The sequence below is a fragment of the Labrus bergylta genome, chromosome 8, assembly GCF_963930695.1.
Source record: "Labrus bergylta chromosome 8, fLabBer1.1, whole genome shotgun sequence".
Classification (NCBI taxonomy): Eukaryota; Metazoa; Chordata; class Actinopteri; order Labriformes; family Labridae; genus Labrus; species Labrus bergylta.
In genome coordinates, this window is record NC_089202.1 from 2,562,939 (window position 1) to 2,579,045 (window position 16,107).

Sequence of the window (16,107 nt, forward strand, 5' to 3'; positions counted from 1 at the left end):
TTTTTACCCCTACAGACACGGACACAGAACATAAAGAGAGAATGATTGTAGTGTAAGTCAATATAGTCACAAATCATTAATGAAACTACAAAGTGACCTTCATCAGTCAAGGGGATGATGTCTGTGTGTGTCATGCACTCCTCTAGTATTGTTCCCTTCACCATTGCTTCACCGACTGGGGTGGTTATTTTTTATAGGAATTCAATTATTACCATAACACCATAAATCCATTATCATTACCTTTAAAACACTTTAAATTCAGAATTCAGCAGTCGTTCTGCAAAAACTGGCAATACGTATTATTAATAAGACGGAATATTATGCCCACACAAATGATTTGTTTGACTACAAAATAATGCAAATAATGTTTAGAGCAAAGTCAAAGTAACACCCAGACTCTAGGTATTTGTTAGTTTGTTGTACAAAGTGCAAAAAAAAGGATATTATTTATATATTAAAAGGAGATGTGTTTCAGTTGTCGGGGTTAAATTATGGAATGATGCCTATATCAATTTAAAAACCTGTAATTCACTTTTTTGTTTTCCAAAAAATGCTTCCTAAAGTTATTTTTGATTATCATAAAGGTGAATGATTTATTTGTTGTTTTTTTTCTTTTTCCTTCTGAGAGCTGCAGCTTAATTCGATAAGAATGTAGGATAGGCATTTATAAGCAGTTTGCTTCTGCGTATGCCTTTTCAGTCACTACATAATACATGAGTGTTGACTACGTTTGAACCATCTGTATTGTTTAAAAAATATTGTATATGTATAATGGCTGAATAAAATACTCATAAATCACTGTACTAATTATTACTAATGCTGTTGTATTTCCTGTGTTGGGAGACAATGTTTGGTTTTTATTACATTCATGCCAATAAAGCACCTTGAATTGCAATTAGGAGGGGAGCTGCAAGGAAAAAAAAGATCCATGCCCTACAGCAACTATGTCAATGGGCTGATTGATTTTGTGTAGCTTGTGCTGTTGTCCTTTTTATCAATGCCGTTGGTAGCATTGGGACACTCTAAAATGACACTCAACCCCCTTAGTGTGTTCTTGATTACTCTGGTCACATTAGCAATAATTTGAAGAGACAGGACCCGTCTTGAATTTCGTCATATAGCGGTCCATTTCCTTGTTTGAGCACGTTTGCGCTCACATTTCTCGCGGACCGTATTCAAGTACACGTGAATTGTTCCTGAGATCACCTTTTCAAGTGGAATCGGGCATGATAATCAAGGTACGTTTCTGTTCAAAATGGTCAAATGAACCGGACTTTGGGAACAAGTGTACTTGGATCCAGGCCTGAGTCTCTAGTGTGAAACCACCCTAAAAGGCTCCATTCTGCCACATCCCTTTGCAGGGATAATTAGAGAACAATGATATCAAACAGATAAAAAAATGAAATGTCTTTATTGTTACAGTACTAATTTCATATTTCTTTTAGGAGGATGGAAAAATTACAATTTGAAGTTGGGGATGACCATGCATGACCATTACAGTTGCATGTACTTTCTACTGACCTCGAAGACTGAAATGACATCCAGTTAGCCTTCCAGTGGCTTCCTGACTCTATTTGAGTGCTTGCAATGTACTTTTACCACACTGGAGGAGGTTTGATGACTCAGACATTTAGAGTGTCATCACCTACAGTCCCTGCACATAAATGATGTGGGGTGTCATATTGTTTGTGTTGACAGTACAGCCTCTTATAGCAGGCCACTACAGCTGATTGCTTCAAAATGAAGCCCTCGACCCCTCTTATTGATGTCCTGTAACCGTGGTCGTAGCTCATACAGAGGCTATCTGTGCTGATTCATAGCTTGGATGAGGCTGTTTCTTTGATGGCTGCTAGTAATAGATCAGTTGGAGATGGGGTATAAGAAATGAACATGCAGTAATCATGCATAATCAACAAGTTTCTGCAATGACTGTCTCTGTTTATTATAAGGCAAAGAACAATACAAAGTACAAAACAATCCATCAAACAGCAAGAGCAGAAAAAGCTACCTTGATAGAGGATTGTGCACAAAGCATCACATCAGATGGCATCACATTTTATCAACTTTGTGCTCACATCACAAAAGCTTGCATACATGCGACAGGCCGCTCACTGTGCAGGAAGGAAATCATCTTAATCACATCTGTTTGTATTTTCCCAAAAAATGAAATGCATTTCAAATGAGAACAAAGAGAGAACACAATAAAGGTGCATGACTGACTGGTACTTCACACTACAAAATACAGACTTCAAACCATTTCTTTGTCCTCCAAACTTTTTCATTTTGGAGCAGATTAGCTTCCTCTGCCGGGCTCCAAATGATAGAAAACACACCGATTGATCAATGGATCAAAACAAACTATTATTCAAAAAACACACCCACTTGCACACATGAAAACACAATACTGAATAAATTTCACGTTGCACTGCACATTCAATTTCAAGCAACTTTACAGTATAGACAAAAAAAGCCTGCTGCTCAGTATGAAACACGTCCCTTTCAGTTAGTCCACTCAGTGTTCAATCCCTCAGAGTGCTCTTCAATTTAAACATAAACAATTCAAACAGCAGTAAAATCATATTTAAATAGCAGAGTGAACAGTATAAACTACATACGACTTGCACCAACTCCAGAATGGCACTTTGTCACATCTAGTTACACATCTCGTCATTGCTTCCTGAGCAGATAAATCACTGAAAAGTGCTGAACTCTGCAGTCTAAGCCAATATCAGTGAAATACAGCCATGACATATACCTGACCCTCTGACAAACAGCCTCTATGTCTGCTCAACAGGGTTACATCTCTTCCTCTATATTATACATCGTCCACTGACTTTCACAGGCTCGCCGCAGAGTCCACCATGGTCATCTGAACAGTGGCTAAACAAACATCAAGTAGTGTGGTTTCTTTTACTGTTAAAGACCGAATTCCCTTCTGAAATCATTAGTGTTCAGGAGATTATGAATTGACACAGCATGAATAAGTGATTACCTGTAATTGCAGTCTTTCCTTGAACCTTTTCAAAAGGTCATGTAATTTCATGTCTCTGATTTCTCTCTGGAACCGAGGATATGTCACGGTGTTGTGCTTTTACATTAATTTGAATTACACGGTTTCTAGTGGGAAAGACATGAACAAAGAGGATTCTTGCTACAAGTTAAACCTGAACAAAACAGAGCTGGTATGATAGCTCCAAAAAACCATGTCCCTGGTAAATAGATTATAAACTTTGATACACCATAGATAAATAAGACTGATTGCAGCACAATATTAACCTCATCCCAAAACATGGGAAGAGCTACTTCTTGCCTGTCAGACCATTTACAAGTAATTTAAATGAATAGATATCAGACCAAAAGTTGTTTGTCCCTTTACTAATGATTCTCAGTCTGGTCCATTGGTACCTGTAATCTTACCTGTGTCATTGCACAGAGAAGAAATGCTGAGGCATCAACAAGGAAATCTGCAAATAGACTAATAGTTCAAATTTCATTCTGAAAAGCAAAATATGATTTGACTGACAAAATGTGGAGTCTGGTACATCTTCAAGGCCCCAACAGCCACATTTGATGTACTTAAAATGTGAAAAGTAAGAAAACAGGACATTGAGTCCTTTACTATCTATCATCAGCTGCTTGAAATCATCCATATTGACTGCATTAAGTCCTGCTTGCAACAGAGCAAATTTGAAATCATGAAGGCTATAAGAAATGTACAGAGCTATTAGTTAGGTTATTTTGGTGGTTAGCCACCTTCCTTCACCTTCATTCCACATACCAAGCTCGCCAGACCAGACCAGTACACTGAACACATAAAAAAATTAATGGATCAGCCCCCAACTATCAAAGAACAAGAGTTTTACAGAGATTGAATATTGTGATAAATTATAATGGACTTTCAAATGAATCACTTTTACAGAGAAAGCTCTGTTCACATAGAGGTGTTTGACTGTACCATGAAGAGGTCAGTTGAAGTAACTTCACATATGACATGCTATCATTTTTGTGATCAGGTTTTGGAAGGTGCAAGGACATCCTTTAAGAAGACATTTAGGTGTTGAGTGTTAGCTAAGAGGACACAACAACAAGCAGGGTTAATTAAACCTGAAGTCAATCACAAGCAAATACTGTGGATACGGGGAGCAAGAAGACTGAAAACGGCAAGAACCAAGTTAAGCCTGAAACATCAGTATCTGATACTGCACCACTTTATGCTAGCTCTTCTCCAAAAACAAAACCAACCTGCAGGAGGAAAAACTGACCCTCACAGAGATATACACTCCATGGCTGTAAACATTGCACACTGTGGGATAAGTCATGGTAGACTGACACAATGCTTGGGTTAATTAAGAAAAATATATTAATTGGAAAAGGGTACTCTGTCTACACCTGCATAAAACCTGGTAAATGTCTGGTTCTGGTAAATACAAGGGAATGATTTACTACTTCATGATATAGATCAGAACATTTATGAATGAAAAACAAATATATCCAATGCCATATGACTAAGATTTATGAAATACACTTCTTTATTTCATGCTTTTTAGTGTGACAGGTGGTCATCTTTGGTTCAACATGGTCTGTTTCAGTTTAGATCAGAGAGGGAAGAGGATTTCAATTAAATGGGAATATTTCAACCAAAGTAATAATCAAACTAAATGATTTGACAAGAACTGCTCTCATTCTTCTTCCTCCTTTAACATTTTAAGTTAATGCGCACTTACATTTTGTCTGCATTATCTCATCAAACCCTGCATTGATAGCTAATGCTTCTCTTCTTTAGACAAAAAGCACAGGCGGTCTCTGCATAATTTGAATTCCTGCTCTGTAGCTTTATTAATAACTTGTGTAATCTAACCTGTAGATTTATGAAGGCTTGAGTTGTTTTATTTAAAAAATGCAATAAAGACCCATGTCAGCTCATTTCACAGCATCTTGTTTGGCTCTTGGCAAATGTTCTTGTCAAATAAAAGAACCATTTCAAAGAGACAACACTTTACATAAATTAAATAAGAAGTGTCTGGGCACTTTTAATTAAAACATCTCTAATGTGTCCCATGGGTGACTGAATCCATACAGCCGCTGTCAGAATCTCTGCAATCCTCTTTGCTGGAAATGTTTGTTTTTAATCAGGCTTTGACATCACTTCCAGGTAAAGAAGGCTCCTTCAACGACATCTTCTTGGCACTTGGTAGGATTCTGGTGGGTAAGTACTGATCTGTTGGTGTGTTTAGCTCATCCATCTCTGTAGTGAAGTGGTCTGGACTTTCCCCATTGAACGTCTCCTTGATGACACTGTAGGTTAGTGCCACACTGTAAGAAGCTGGTCTCTCCATCCGCTGTGGGCCACAGTGATACAACTTCTTAAAAGCTGCGCGGAACTTCTGGGACATGGCGTTGTAGATGACCGGGTTGATGGCGCTGTTTAAGTAGATGCAGAGTCGGCAGAAGAGCAGAAACCATATGTCCAGGTAGGCCTTGTCCAAGAAGGAGTTGACCACCACCAAGGTCCGATAGGGCATCCAAAGCAAGGCAAAGAGGATCACAACCACAGCTAGCATCTTTGTCACCTGGGAAAAAAAACAATAATTTGTCAGAAAATAATGTAATCACAAATAAATTGATAGAAAATTGAAGATTACATTTCAATTTATACACCTGAAGTCTTTGCAGTGTGGGCTGCAGTACAAGAAATGTGGAGAAAAGTGTCTCTTTTCACAACAGACCTTTCACTTGTCATAGCAGAGAAAACGCAGGTGTTATAAATAACTGTAACACTGGCTTTGTCCTACTGAACAGTCCCAGTAAGTCCTGACGGTTTGACAGTGAGCCCGCATGAACAACACTACGAACCTGAATATGAAGCAGCTGAATGGGATTTCAAAATGTCAAATTGTCTTGAATGAAACAAGGCCTGTTCCTAATGTCGTCAAGCTGAATAATTCATAGACTTAAATCCAATTCTTGAAGCTACCTATTGTTGCCACTTTTTCAGAAGCAGCTCTTTCAATGTACAATACTAAGCAGCAACCACCAGGATAAAAGAATGAAGCCAATGGGAATTTACAAAAGAAATCGAAGATCCTCAAGGGGCCTGCAAAATCAATCAATCAATCAATCTTTATGTGCATAGCGTCAACTCATAACAAGTGTTATCTCGAGACACTTTACAAAAAGCAGGTAAAATACCTTACTCTTTGTCTTTTAACATTACAAAAGTCAAAAGAACAATACTTGTTCTGGCAGGCCGTACAATTTATTTAACAGAAATTTTAATTTCATAGAGTTCATGATTACACAATGTCTTACTAGATTCTATGATTGGGCTTAATTGTTTTTGCTGTCTTTCTATGTCCATTGTCTCTAAGAGAGCATTTACTTTCTCCATTTTTTGGCTCAACCAATCACAGCTTCTGAGGGAATATGTTATATACCTAGCAACGGGGTCGACCACACCTCCTTAAAAAGTTTCTGTCCCTTCCTAAGTTGCTCTGAGATGTGTCTGTCCAAAATAACTCCTAGGTTAAGACTCCTTGCTAGAAATTCCTAAGCTAATTTAGGAACTTTCTAAGAAGATTCTCATAATTTTTGTAAGTAAGGGCCCAGAAAGCTCCATTAACACCCATTGTTAAATGCCTATTCTAAAAACAGAAAGAAACATGTGTACAGCCTGGTTCAATAAACAGATTTTGGTATCAATAACTGATATATTTTTTGCTACACACTGTACAAGGGCTGAACGTTTTTTGTAGCTCATCTGTTTTTAATTGAATATTAGGGCAAAGAGTTATGCCTAAATGTACATAATAAGGGATGTGATTAAGTTGACTGACTGCTGACTGCTGTAGCTGTTGCTATTTGGCTTGAGGCTTGCCTGAACTCTGCCTGTAAATAGGTTGATCGAAAGTTAGGTGGAGATGGGATTTCCAATATTGCAACCGCCATCATTCGGCCTCTTCAGAATCCAACAAGTGACGTCATTGGAACTATGTTCATGTTTTATATAGTCCATGATTAAAATTCAGTTACAATCTCTTTGTTTGGACATTACTGTTTACCAGCCCTGAACATTTCCTATTACTGTACTTCTGCTTCATGTTGAAAGTATTCAACTGCTGAGACAAGGGAATGCTCTTGTGTTTGGACATTGGATATTGGAATCCTCATGTGTTTTGTTGAGTAGTATGTGCTAGCGGTGGCTCAATTTTATGTAGCTACACCCTAAATAAACACATTTGCATTTCATTTGTTGCATGACTGTCTAAGGTCAGCAAATTCTGGGACCTGCAGTAACTCCCTAACTCTTACCACAGTTGTCGCCAGGTCTGAAATCTAGGTTCAGTTAAATTGGTTCCAAGGACAAGTATTTTTTTAACCAAATGACATACTGTCTATTGTTAGTGATCACAGCTGCAACTCAACCTGAACACTTGACTTGAATATCTTTTATTTTTAACATTTTATTAATATTACTGCTCTAGGATTGATGGTGTGAATGAAGTTGTGAATGGGAGTTTATATATCAGAGGACCAACTACAGAGGAGGATGCCCTCCTTTACCAGACATTTGGATAGGTTGCAGCCAGTTTCGGACATGCTAGAGGCCAGGTGAATACCAGAGCATTTACAGGTTGTGCAAATTGAGTCAAAACTTGAGTCATTTACGTAACCATGCTGGAGACGATCACCAGACACTCAGCAGATAATTGTGGTGAAGAGTTCAGGTCAACATCAGGTGACCTCAGGCAGAACAGACAGTTCTTTAAACATGGTAGCTGCAGAAAGAAAGCTTCCATACAAGAAAATGCTTAATTATGATTCTCTATAATGTGATCACTACAGCTTGCCTTAGTCACAGCAGGTTTAAGTGTTAACAGTTAAGCATTTGGGGGCGCCCATAGTAGCATGTACGGAGGCTACACTCCTCCAAGCGAATGACCTTGCAACCAGCCTGTGACTCTTTCCCGCATGTCATTCCAGACTCTCTCCCCCCCCAACACAGACAGCAACCGTGTGAGATCTTTCAAAAAGATGGAACTCGTCTTTCTTTATGATCTCTCGTCTAATAAAAGTTCTCTTTTATTAGAAAACAGAAAGAGCTACTTTGGACTGTTACTCTGGCCTGAGTAACAGAGTTAGTCATATTTACCACTTTTGAGTTGGACAAACAGCAGAGGCTGGAGACCCTCCATGAACAGTAGAGTTAAAAGATGGTTATTTTATCAATAACTATTCGTTATAATTTTGTTTGTTATTTGGTTGATTTTTCACAAAGCTTTTTGAATCTACACAAAACAAATCCATTAGCTCTCACTGAATTAAATACCATTAAAAACATACCAGGCTACTCTGTGTATACCATATCATACACTTAAGTATTTGACTGAGCTCCTTTGGGTATGTGACTTGTCACTTCACACACTAATGGCAGTGGTTGCTGTGGAGATGAGACCCTCAGAAGTAACCAATCCCATTCATACGCATTCCAACGCTGCCGACGAAGCAGCAGGAGAAATCCAGGGTTAAGTGTCTTGCCCTATGACACAGCAGACATGTTGCTGCAAGAGCTGGCGATCAAACCCTCGACCTTCCAGTTGAGAGACGACCGACCCTACCAACTGAGCCACAGCCGACCTGATCCCTAAGAGGAGCTGCCAAAGAAAAAGAGAAGCCTCCTGGTGAGGTTTTCAGGGCTCTAAGTTGCTTTAAAACAGATGATACAAAATGCAGCAGCACGACTGGTCTTCAACCTTCCTAAAAGAGCACATGTCACTCCGCTGTTCATCTCCTTACACTGGCTCCCAGTTACTGCTCGCATCAAATTTAAAACTCTGCTGCTCGCTTACAAAACAGCGACAAAAACATCTCCTCCTTACTTTAACTCTCTCATCCAGGTCTACACTCCCTCCTGCCCACTACGCTCTGCCAATGAAAGGTGTCTGATCCAACCTTTACAACAGGTTCCTAAGCCTCTGACTAGACTCTTCTCCTCTGTCGCCCCCCAGTGGTGGAGCGAACTTCCAAACTCCATTGGCTCTGTAGAGTCCCTCTGCACCTTTAAGAAAAAGCTAAAGACCCAGCTCTTTCATGAATACCTACTAACTTAATGATGATGGTGTCCATATCATTGATGATGATGATGGTTGTGACGATGGTTTTTGCTCGATAACGACGACTTATAAGATGGTTTCTATACTGATTAGAGCTCTCAAGAACTGCCCTCAATGTTGTGCTTTGCCTCTGGTCACTTCCTGTCAGCACCTGTGTGTCCAATCAGACTCAAAGCTGATCGTTTGCTCTTACTGACATTGCTCCCTTTTTTTCCGAGATCCTTGCTTGTGTTTTACTTACTCTCTGATGTACGTAGCTTTGGATAAAAGCGTCTGCTAAGTGAATTGTAGAATTGTAGTAGAATTGTAGAATTGTAAAACTGAGTCAGTGACAGAATGAAACAGTGCCCACTGCAGTGGTGGTCACCAAATGCAGGGGTATATTTAATAGTTAGAATAACAATAGCTTGGATTTATATAGCGCATTTCAAGGAACAACAAAAGACGAAACAGAATGAATCGATAAGTAAATAAGATTAAAAAAAATGATGGCAATGTTTACACGAGATAACCATATGCTGAATTGAACAGGTGGGTTTTTTGAAAATGTCCAAGGATGTAGCTTTGCAGATATCTCCTGGGAGAGAGTTCAAGAGGTTGGGGGCTGCCACACTGATGGTAGATGCCCCCGAAAGTCCACAGGTTGGTGTGGAGAGCAAACCAGTGTCCATACACTGAAGGTTCTGGGACGTGGTGTAGGGGTGGGGGAGGTCTGAAACGTACTCGGGGGCAAGGCCATTTAGAGTCGTATTTTGATAATGTATCTGACCACTACTACAACAAGTGTCTCTCCTGTAATACTTAATTGTCAGAGTTCAATGGCAGCCTTTAACTCTGAGAATGCAGCAAATGGCTGATCTTTCAGTAAGAGGTATCAATAGTCGAGTTGTCTGCTATTGTTAAGTTTTGTGTTTTAAACTGCAAAAAAGAAGCTGGACAATTCAAGCAAAGTATTTTAAGTTTTAACAAAATAAACATTTGGAATCATTCCTATATCAAGGACAAAGTCAGAAATGTATATATATATATATTTTAGTATTTATTTTGCAGGAACATCTTCGATTTTTTCTCTATATCAATTTTCCTAAATAACAATGTAATCTATTTTTATTATTGAGGCTTTCATTGAAACAGTGATAATAATGTGTTCATTATAGGGGAAAAAAGTATGCAATGGACTGTTTGTTAATGCTTAATAACCCAATTATTTAAAAACCAAGCCTGTAAAGAATTTGTATTGCGACTCTAATACCACCTCAGCATGGCTCTCATGAAACCTTCTTTATTTATTCAGATCACATGCTGTTGAATCTGAATGCACAACCTGACAAAGCCTAGATTTGTTAATATAATTACCAGAGGATAATCCTGGTGTGAAATGTGTATGTAATTAAATCTTATCCTAATTTATGCTGTGTTGTCTCGGCTGTATTCAGGTGATTGTAATTGGATTGGAAAGGGGCACCGCCGATGCCATCAATGAGTGAAACACCCAATCCTGGATCCTCATTACTCCCTGACCTTTAGGTAATTCAGCCAGCGACGTGGTAGATGGTAAGAATTGTTCCCTGTGTCAGCATGAGGTGTATGTTGCTGACATCAAGAAACACATGTGATTGTGTGTTTGTGGGCGTGTTTTTTAGACAAACACAACTGATGGAGAAAAAGCCAAAAGCCTATTTGACTCTGGGTTAACTGATTAGACTAACCAATAGAGCATGGAGCTCCCTCAGGGTACCACACCCCTTGTCATTCCAGCAAGGCTTCTCCCACTGATCTGATAAAAACAAACGTCTACCACTGCTAGGAACCTGTGTATACCGCAGTGCTTCAGTGTCTTTAGTGGATCATGTTTTATTTTTCAAGTAGGATTTTTTTTTTTATTGAAGAAAGATGATGTTACAGGAGGATGAAATACAGTTTGTGTAATGAACTTTTGTGCTTTATAGTCAAAAATATAGTTGTATCCATTGTATCTACATAAACACAAAAAAGATTCAAAGGTGACCGTTCCATGGGAACTATAAAAAAAAGGAAACCAAATGAAACTTGATACCTGTTGTCAATTGGACTCTTCTTACTCTGCATTGAGGAATACAACAGTCTAACTGCAATCTGATACCATCATTTCTCAGCTCTAAGAAATCAATCAATAAACAATCAATTGTTGTTGATCGGTCTGAAAAAGAAATATAAACAACAAGTTGTTCTGCTCTGTCACCATTGATTATTTAAAGCTGTGAATCCGCTGTTTTACAAGAGAACTGATTCAAGGTTATTTATCACTCGATATTGAACAAGAGTAAGGTGCTAGCTACAGATTAAAGCTAAAGAAGGTGCTAGCAACATGAGTCAGAGAAAGCAAAAATTTTGCTTTGTGATAACATTTTACACTGTAAAAATCACACCAGCTTAAACAGAGCTTAAACTTTAAAAACAAGCTTAAATTCTGGCTAAAATCAGCACATCATTGTAATCACTAATGATTGCCTTGCATATTCTGTTTGTCATCCTGATTTACTTATTGATGTAAAAAATGTTATGGTGTTGTTTGATATTTATGTATTTTGTTATATATGTGATTTCTTAGTGGCCTAAGTGTAATTTCCACATGAATGGACTTTTTACATATTCTGGTGTTTTAGATAATGCACTTCCTGTTATGTATTATTTGTCTACTTGCCTAGGGACAACAGAGCGCAAATGAGCTATTAGCTAACTCTGGTCCAATTACATTTAATTGTGTACTGTCCCTGTATAAATAAACAATAATAATAATAATAATAAAAACAATAAGTTAACAAGTTTTGTGGGAGTGTTGCCATACAGAGTAATTACATAAGCACAGTTTCTGAAGAGATGTTTTGAAGCTGAACAATGGCGGTTGCAGTTTGGATAACATTACAATCAGAACAGAGTTTGTTTTTAAAATCACCCCGGTCTAGTTTTAACAAATGGAGAAATGAGCTATTGACACCAAAAAAATGTATCGTACAAGGCTGTAAACATGTTTATTTTATTGTAGAAATAGTCGTCTTAACATGGGACCTGATAGGGATCACTGGCTTTTGCCGCCTGCCTCATGTGGACACTCAAGAAACTGCAGTTTGTTGCACGTCAACATTGGCTTATTTTTTCCAACAGAAGTTACAGATCTGGGTTATTATAACAAGTCTAAAGCGCTTTGATAATAGTAAGTATGTTTTTTTATTACAATGGAATCAGATTGGCACTGAGTATTGGCGGAGATACAAGTTCTGGTAACCGGTAGTGGAGGAAAAAAGATGGTATCACAATGGTGAAGAAAAGTTCAACTTGGGCTCTACCTCTATTACAGTTAGCAAGACACAGAATGAAAACAAATAGCTATATGTATTATACAAAAGGAGAGGAAAAGCCTTGATTTTAAAAGTGAAGCCAACACTAATGGCCAGCAGATGGAGACTCAGTTTTTTCCCCAAAAGTGGTCTAAATTAGTCGATGTCATGAAGCATGGCCCCACTACTTGACTTCTTACATCAGAAACATTTCTAATAGCTGAGCGATCTAAAACACTTTTTTCAAAGTCTTCTTCTTCCTGGCATAACGTTCATTTTGTGGAACATGGTACCAGATAGTGTAGAATTGAGAATAACACCTGTATGTTGTGTCTACCAGGGTCCACCCTCTTGTCCAAATATGGGCACTGTAATTCAGGTTTAGAACAGAGTTCATGTACCAGTGGTTGATGAAACCAGGACTATGTCAGATTCTTTTACACAGGATTTGATGCTGGCAGCATTTTGACACTCTTTGTATCAAATTTTATCTTTTGCACAAAAAGCGCAAACACATTTAAATGGAAATTGCTTTTATAATGAGATGATAAGTAAACCAATCTAATGTACCAACATTTCACACTGATGTTTGGTTTGGATCCCTCTCTGATAAAATTGGTACTTTATGAAAAATGATGTTGGTTGTTCTCAGAGACTCCAGCTGGACTAAAAACAAGCAGTATGAATAAGCAGCAGTGTGTACTCTACTATTTGATTAGCACTAGCCTCTGAATATCAAACAGCTATGTATTTGTTGATTTAAAGGTTTGTTCTATCAGAAGTTAAAGCTCCCTGTGTTTTGATTGATCCCACACATACGTAATCAAAACCTTATCTGCACATGACTTCATGAGAGAAAGGAATTAATTTGTAAATCATATACAAACACACACTTTTCCTTATTTGGTGTAATAATAATGCAATATTCTTTTTCTCAACTCACACTACATTCCAGGGTTAATGCAAGTAGATGACTGGTTTATAAAGCTAATAAAAAGCTGTCCTTTTAATTGCAGCAGGCTTATTTTATGAGTAGGCTATTTGCCAAATGTGTTTCTTTTTATATTTCTTACAACAACTGTAGCCTATATCATTTTTTTTCTAAAGCTGAGCCTGATGGGTTGAATGACATCACTCAAAGTTGACTCTGATTGGAGGATATTTATCAGACCTGTGGAGCAGCTGGACACACACGCATGTACCAGCACATTGAGTACACGGTGATAATGTGAATGAACAAACAGTGTCCCACCTGTCTACGGGAGGCAGCCGTGGTGCTGCTGGAGGAGCTGGAGCCCAGCATCCTCCTCCCCTGACTCGTGTCCTTCTTCCACTTCTTGGTGCTGTCCCTGGGGTCTGAGGGCAGCGGGTTCAGGATCAGGATCCGAGCGATCAGTCCGTACATAACCGTGGCCAGCATGAGAGGCAGCACGTAAAAAACCGCGAAATCAGTGAAGTAGATGGGCAGGTATTGATTCCTGGACACTTTGTAGGCGCAGCTGAGCAGAACCACGTTGTCATAAACCAAGTTTTTAGTGTCTGACAGAAAGAGCCACATTACGCAGTAGACAGAGGTGAGCGTCCACACCAGCATGATGATCCTCTTCGCCCTGGTTAAAGTGCACAGGAATTGCGCTTTGATGGGGTGGCAGATGGCAATGTAGCGCTCCACGGTGAAGGCGGTGATGGAGCATGAGGACGCGTTGATACCGAGGTACTGGAAATAAGTGATCCCCAGGCATCCTGCGTACCCGAATACCCACTGTCCGTGCAGCGCGTCCGTGATGTTGGGCAGTCCTGCGGCCGTCAGCACCATCAGGTCAGCCGCGGCCAGACTCACCAGGTAACAGTTTGTGGGAGTTCGCATGTGTTTGGTGGTCAGGACCACCAGTATGACCATCACGTTCCCCACGATCCCCACCCCGCATATTAGGGACACCAAGAACACGCTGACCACCTTGTACTCGACTGTGTAGTCAGTCCACACACCCAGGGTCTGATTGTCCTGCGCCGACGTGTCATTCTCCAAAGTCATATTATCCATTGTGAGGTTCTCCATGACAAGCTATAGCCTACTTCTGTGCGCTTTGCAGATAATTACATCAGGCATTCACAAAGGAAATCATTTCAATTAACTGCATGGCGCTGACACACAAGTCCAAAAAGCGCAAATCATCCAAACACTTCATTTTAAGCACATACAAATCCAGCCGAACCTCCTTTCTGCAGTTCGAAATCAAATTTGTTATTATGCAAATCCATCAAATGAAACTCGAAAAATGGTAAAAGGTCCATTGAGCCCTGTCTGTGGGAAGTTGTCAGACAGTGTAGAGTGTGCAGCTCCGCGCCCTGCTCCTGTCTCTCTGCTCACACAGTCCTGGGAGCTTCCTGTATGTGTGTGCGCGCCTCACAGGAGCAGAGCTGCTGTGAGGCGCGCACACACACACACACACACGCACACACACACGCACACACACACGCGCACACACACACACACACACACACACACACACATACACACACACACACACACACACACACACACACACACACACACACACACACACACGTATGCAGATAAGCATCACTATGCTGTTATCTGATGGGTTTTTAACCTATGAATTTTTTTTATTTTTTTGGGGGGGGGAGGGGCACAGGCTGATACACAAACAAACTTCTCCAATTTAACTTTTATATATAAAAGAATCAAATGAAAACTTATTTTCTCTTTGTCTTCTTTTCTATGTTAATTTATTATTTCTGGGTTTTTTTTGTCTTCCTTAATTTGTTCTGCTTAGAGTACAACATATGTTATACTATATGGGCTAAACATATGATACATGATTAAAAACATGAACAAATAAAACAGTTTAACAAACTGTCCATTAATTGTTTTGCACAAACCTCTATATGCAGGTTTTTAAATGTGTCTGCATTTCTCTTGAATTTGTGTGAATTCAGAGTTTCCGTTTCAAAATAAATCAACTTGTTCAAGAAACCCACTTAACATTAAAATTCAAAACATCTGCAAAGTGTTATCTGAAATTTACACATTGCTTTTTGTTGTTTTTATAATGTCTAAAAGAAGGAAGAGAAAACAGCTCAGACAGTTACCCATGCTCCATCGTGAAAAAATGATTGGTTGTAAGTCATTAGTTAGCATTGACTGTCTTCCAAGCTAATCACTTAATTAACTCACAAAATGGCATAGTCATGCTAATGAGATTATCTTGTCATGCGGCTGATAAATTATGTACGCTTCAATACAAAATTAATCACTTATAAAAAAGACCATCAAATGTAGCCTGTAGGGACAAAAAGTGGAAGGATGGAGTTTATACTTCAGATTATTAGGGAATCATAAGATATATCAAGTCTTATAGAAACTGGTATGTTACAAAACAGAAATTATTGATCATTTACACTTCTCCAGTTCTTTTACTCCAGAATGTGTATTTTTCACAGCTGTAAGTTCAAGTTATATTTAGAATACAGACAAATATATCACTTGAGTTTATTCAGCTTTCGCCTCCACTAAGCAGCGTATACATGAAAACTATGATTCACCTGCATGCAAACAAAATAAATATAATAAATAACATTATTTTAAGATAATTCACAGTTTATCCCCCTGAGTACTTGTCTTTTGATACTTATTTAGCTTTTATATTCTTAAATGT

The 16,107-nt window shown here is 38.8% G+C and overlaps 1 protein-coding gene across 1 annotated transcript; it reads right to left on the minus strand.

Annotated features, from left to right (window-relative positions):
- Window positions 1-1,475: 1,475 nt before the first annotated feature.
- Window positions 1,476-14,790, minus strand: trhra (thyrotropin-releasing hormone receptor a). Its single transcript, XM_020633772.3, has 2 exons — window positions 13,680-14,790; window positions 1,476-5,570 (listed from the first exon to the last, which is right to left on the minus strand). The coding sequence occupies exons 1-2, from the start codon at window positions 14,484-14,486 to the stop codon at window positions 5,130-5,132; spliced, it is 1,248 nt and encodes a 415-aa protein (XP_020489428.1). The 5' UTR covers window positions 14,487-14,790; the 3' UTR covers window positions 1,476-5,129.
- Window positions 14,791-16,107: the final 1,317 nt, after the last annotated feature.

Coding starts and splice junctions, on each gene's coding strand:
- trhra (XM_020633772.3), bottom strand. CDS start 14,486: ATGGAGAACCTCACAATGGATAATATGACTTTGGAGAATGACACGTCG. Junction 5,571..13,679: donor CGGCTGCCTCCCGTAGACAG/GTGGGACACTGT, acceptor TTTTTTTCCCAG/GTGACAAAGATGCTAGCTGT.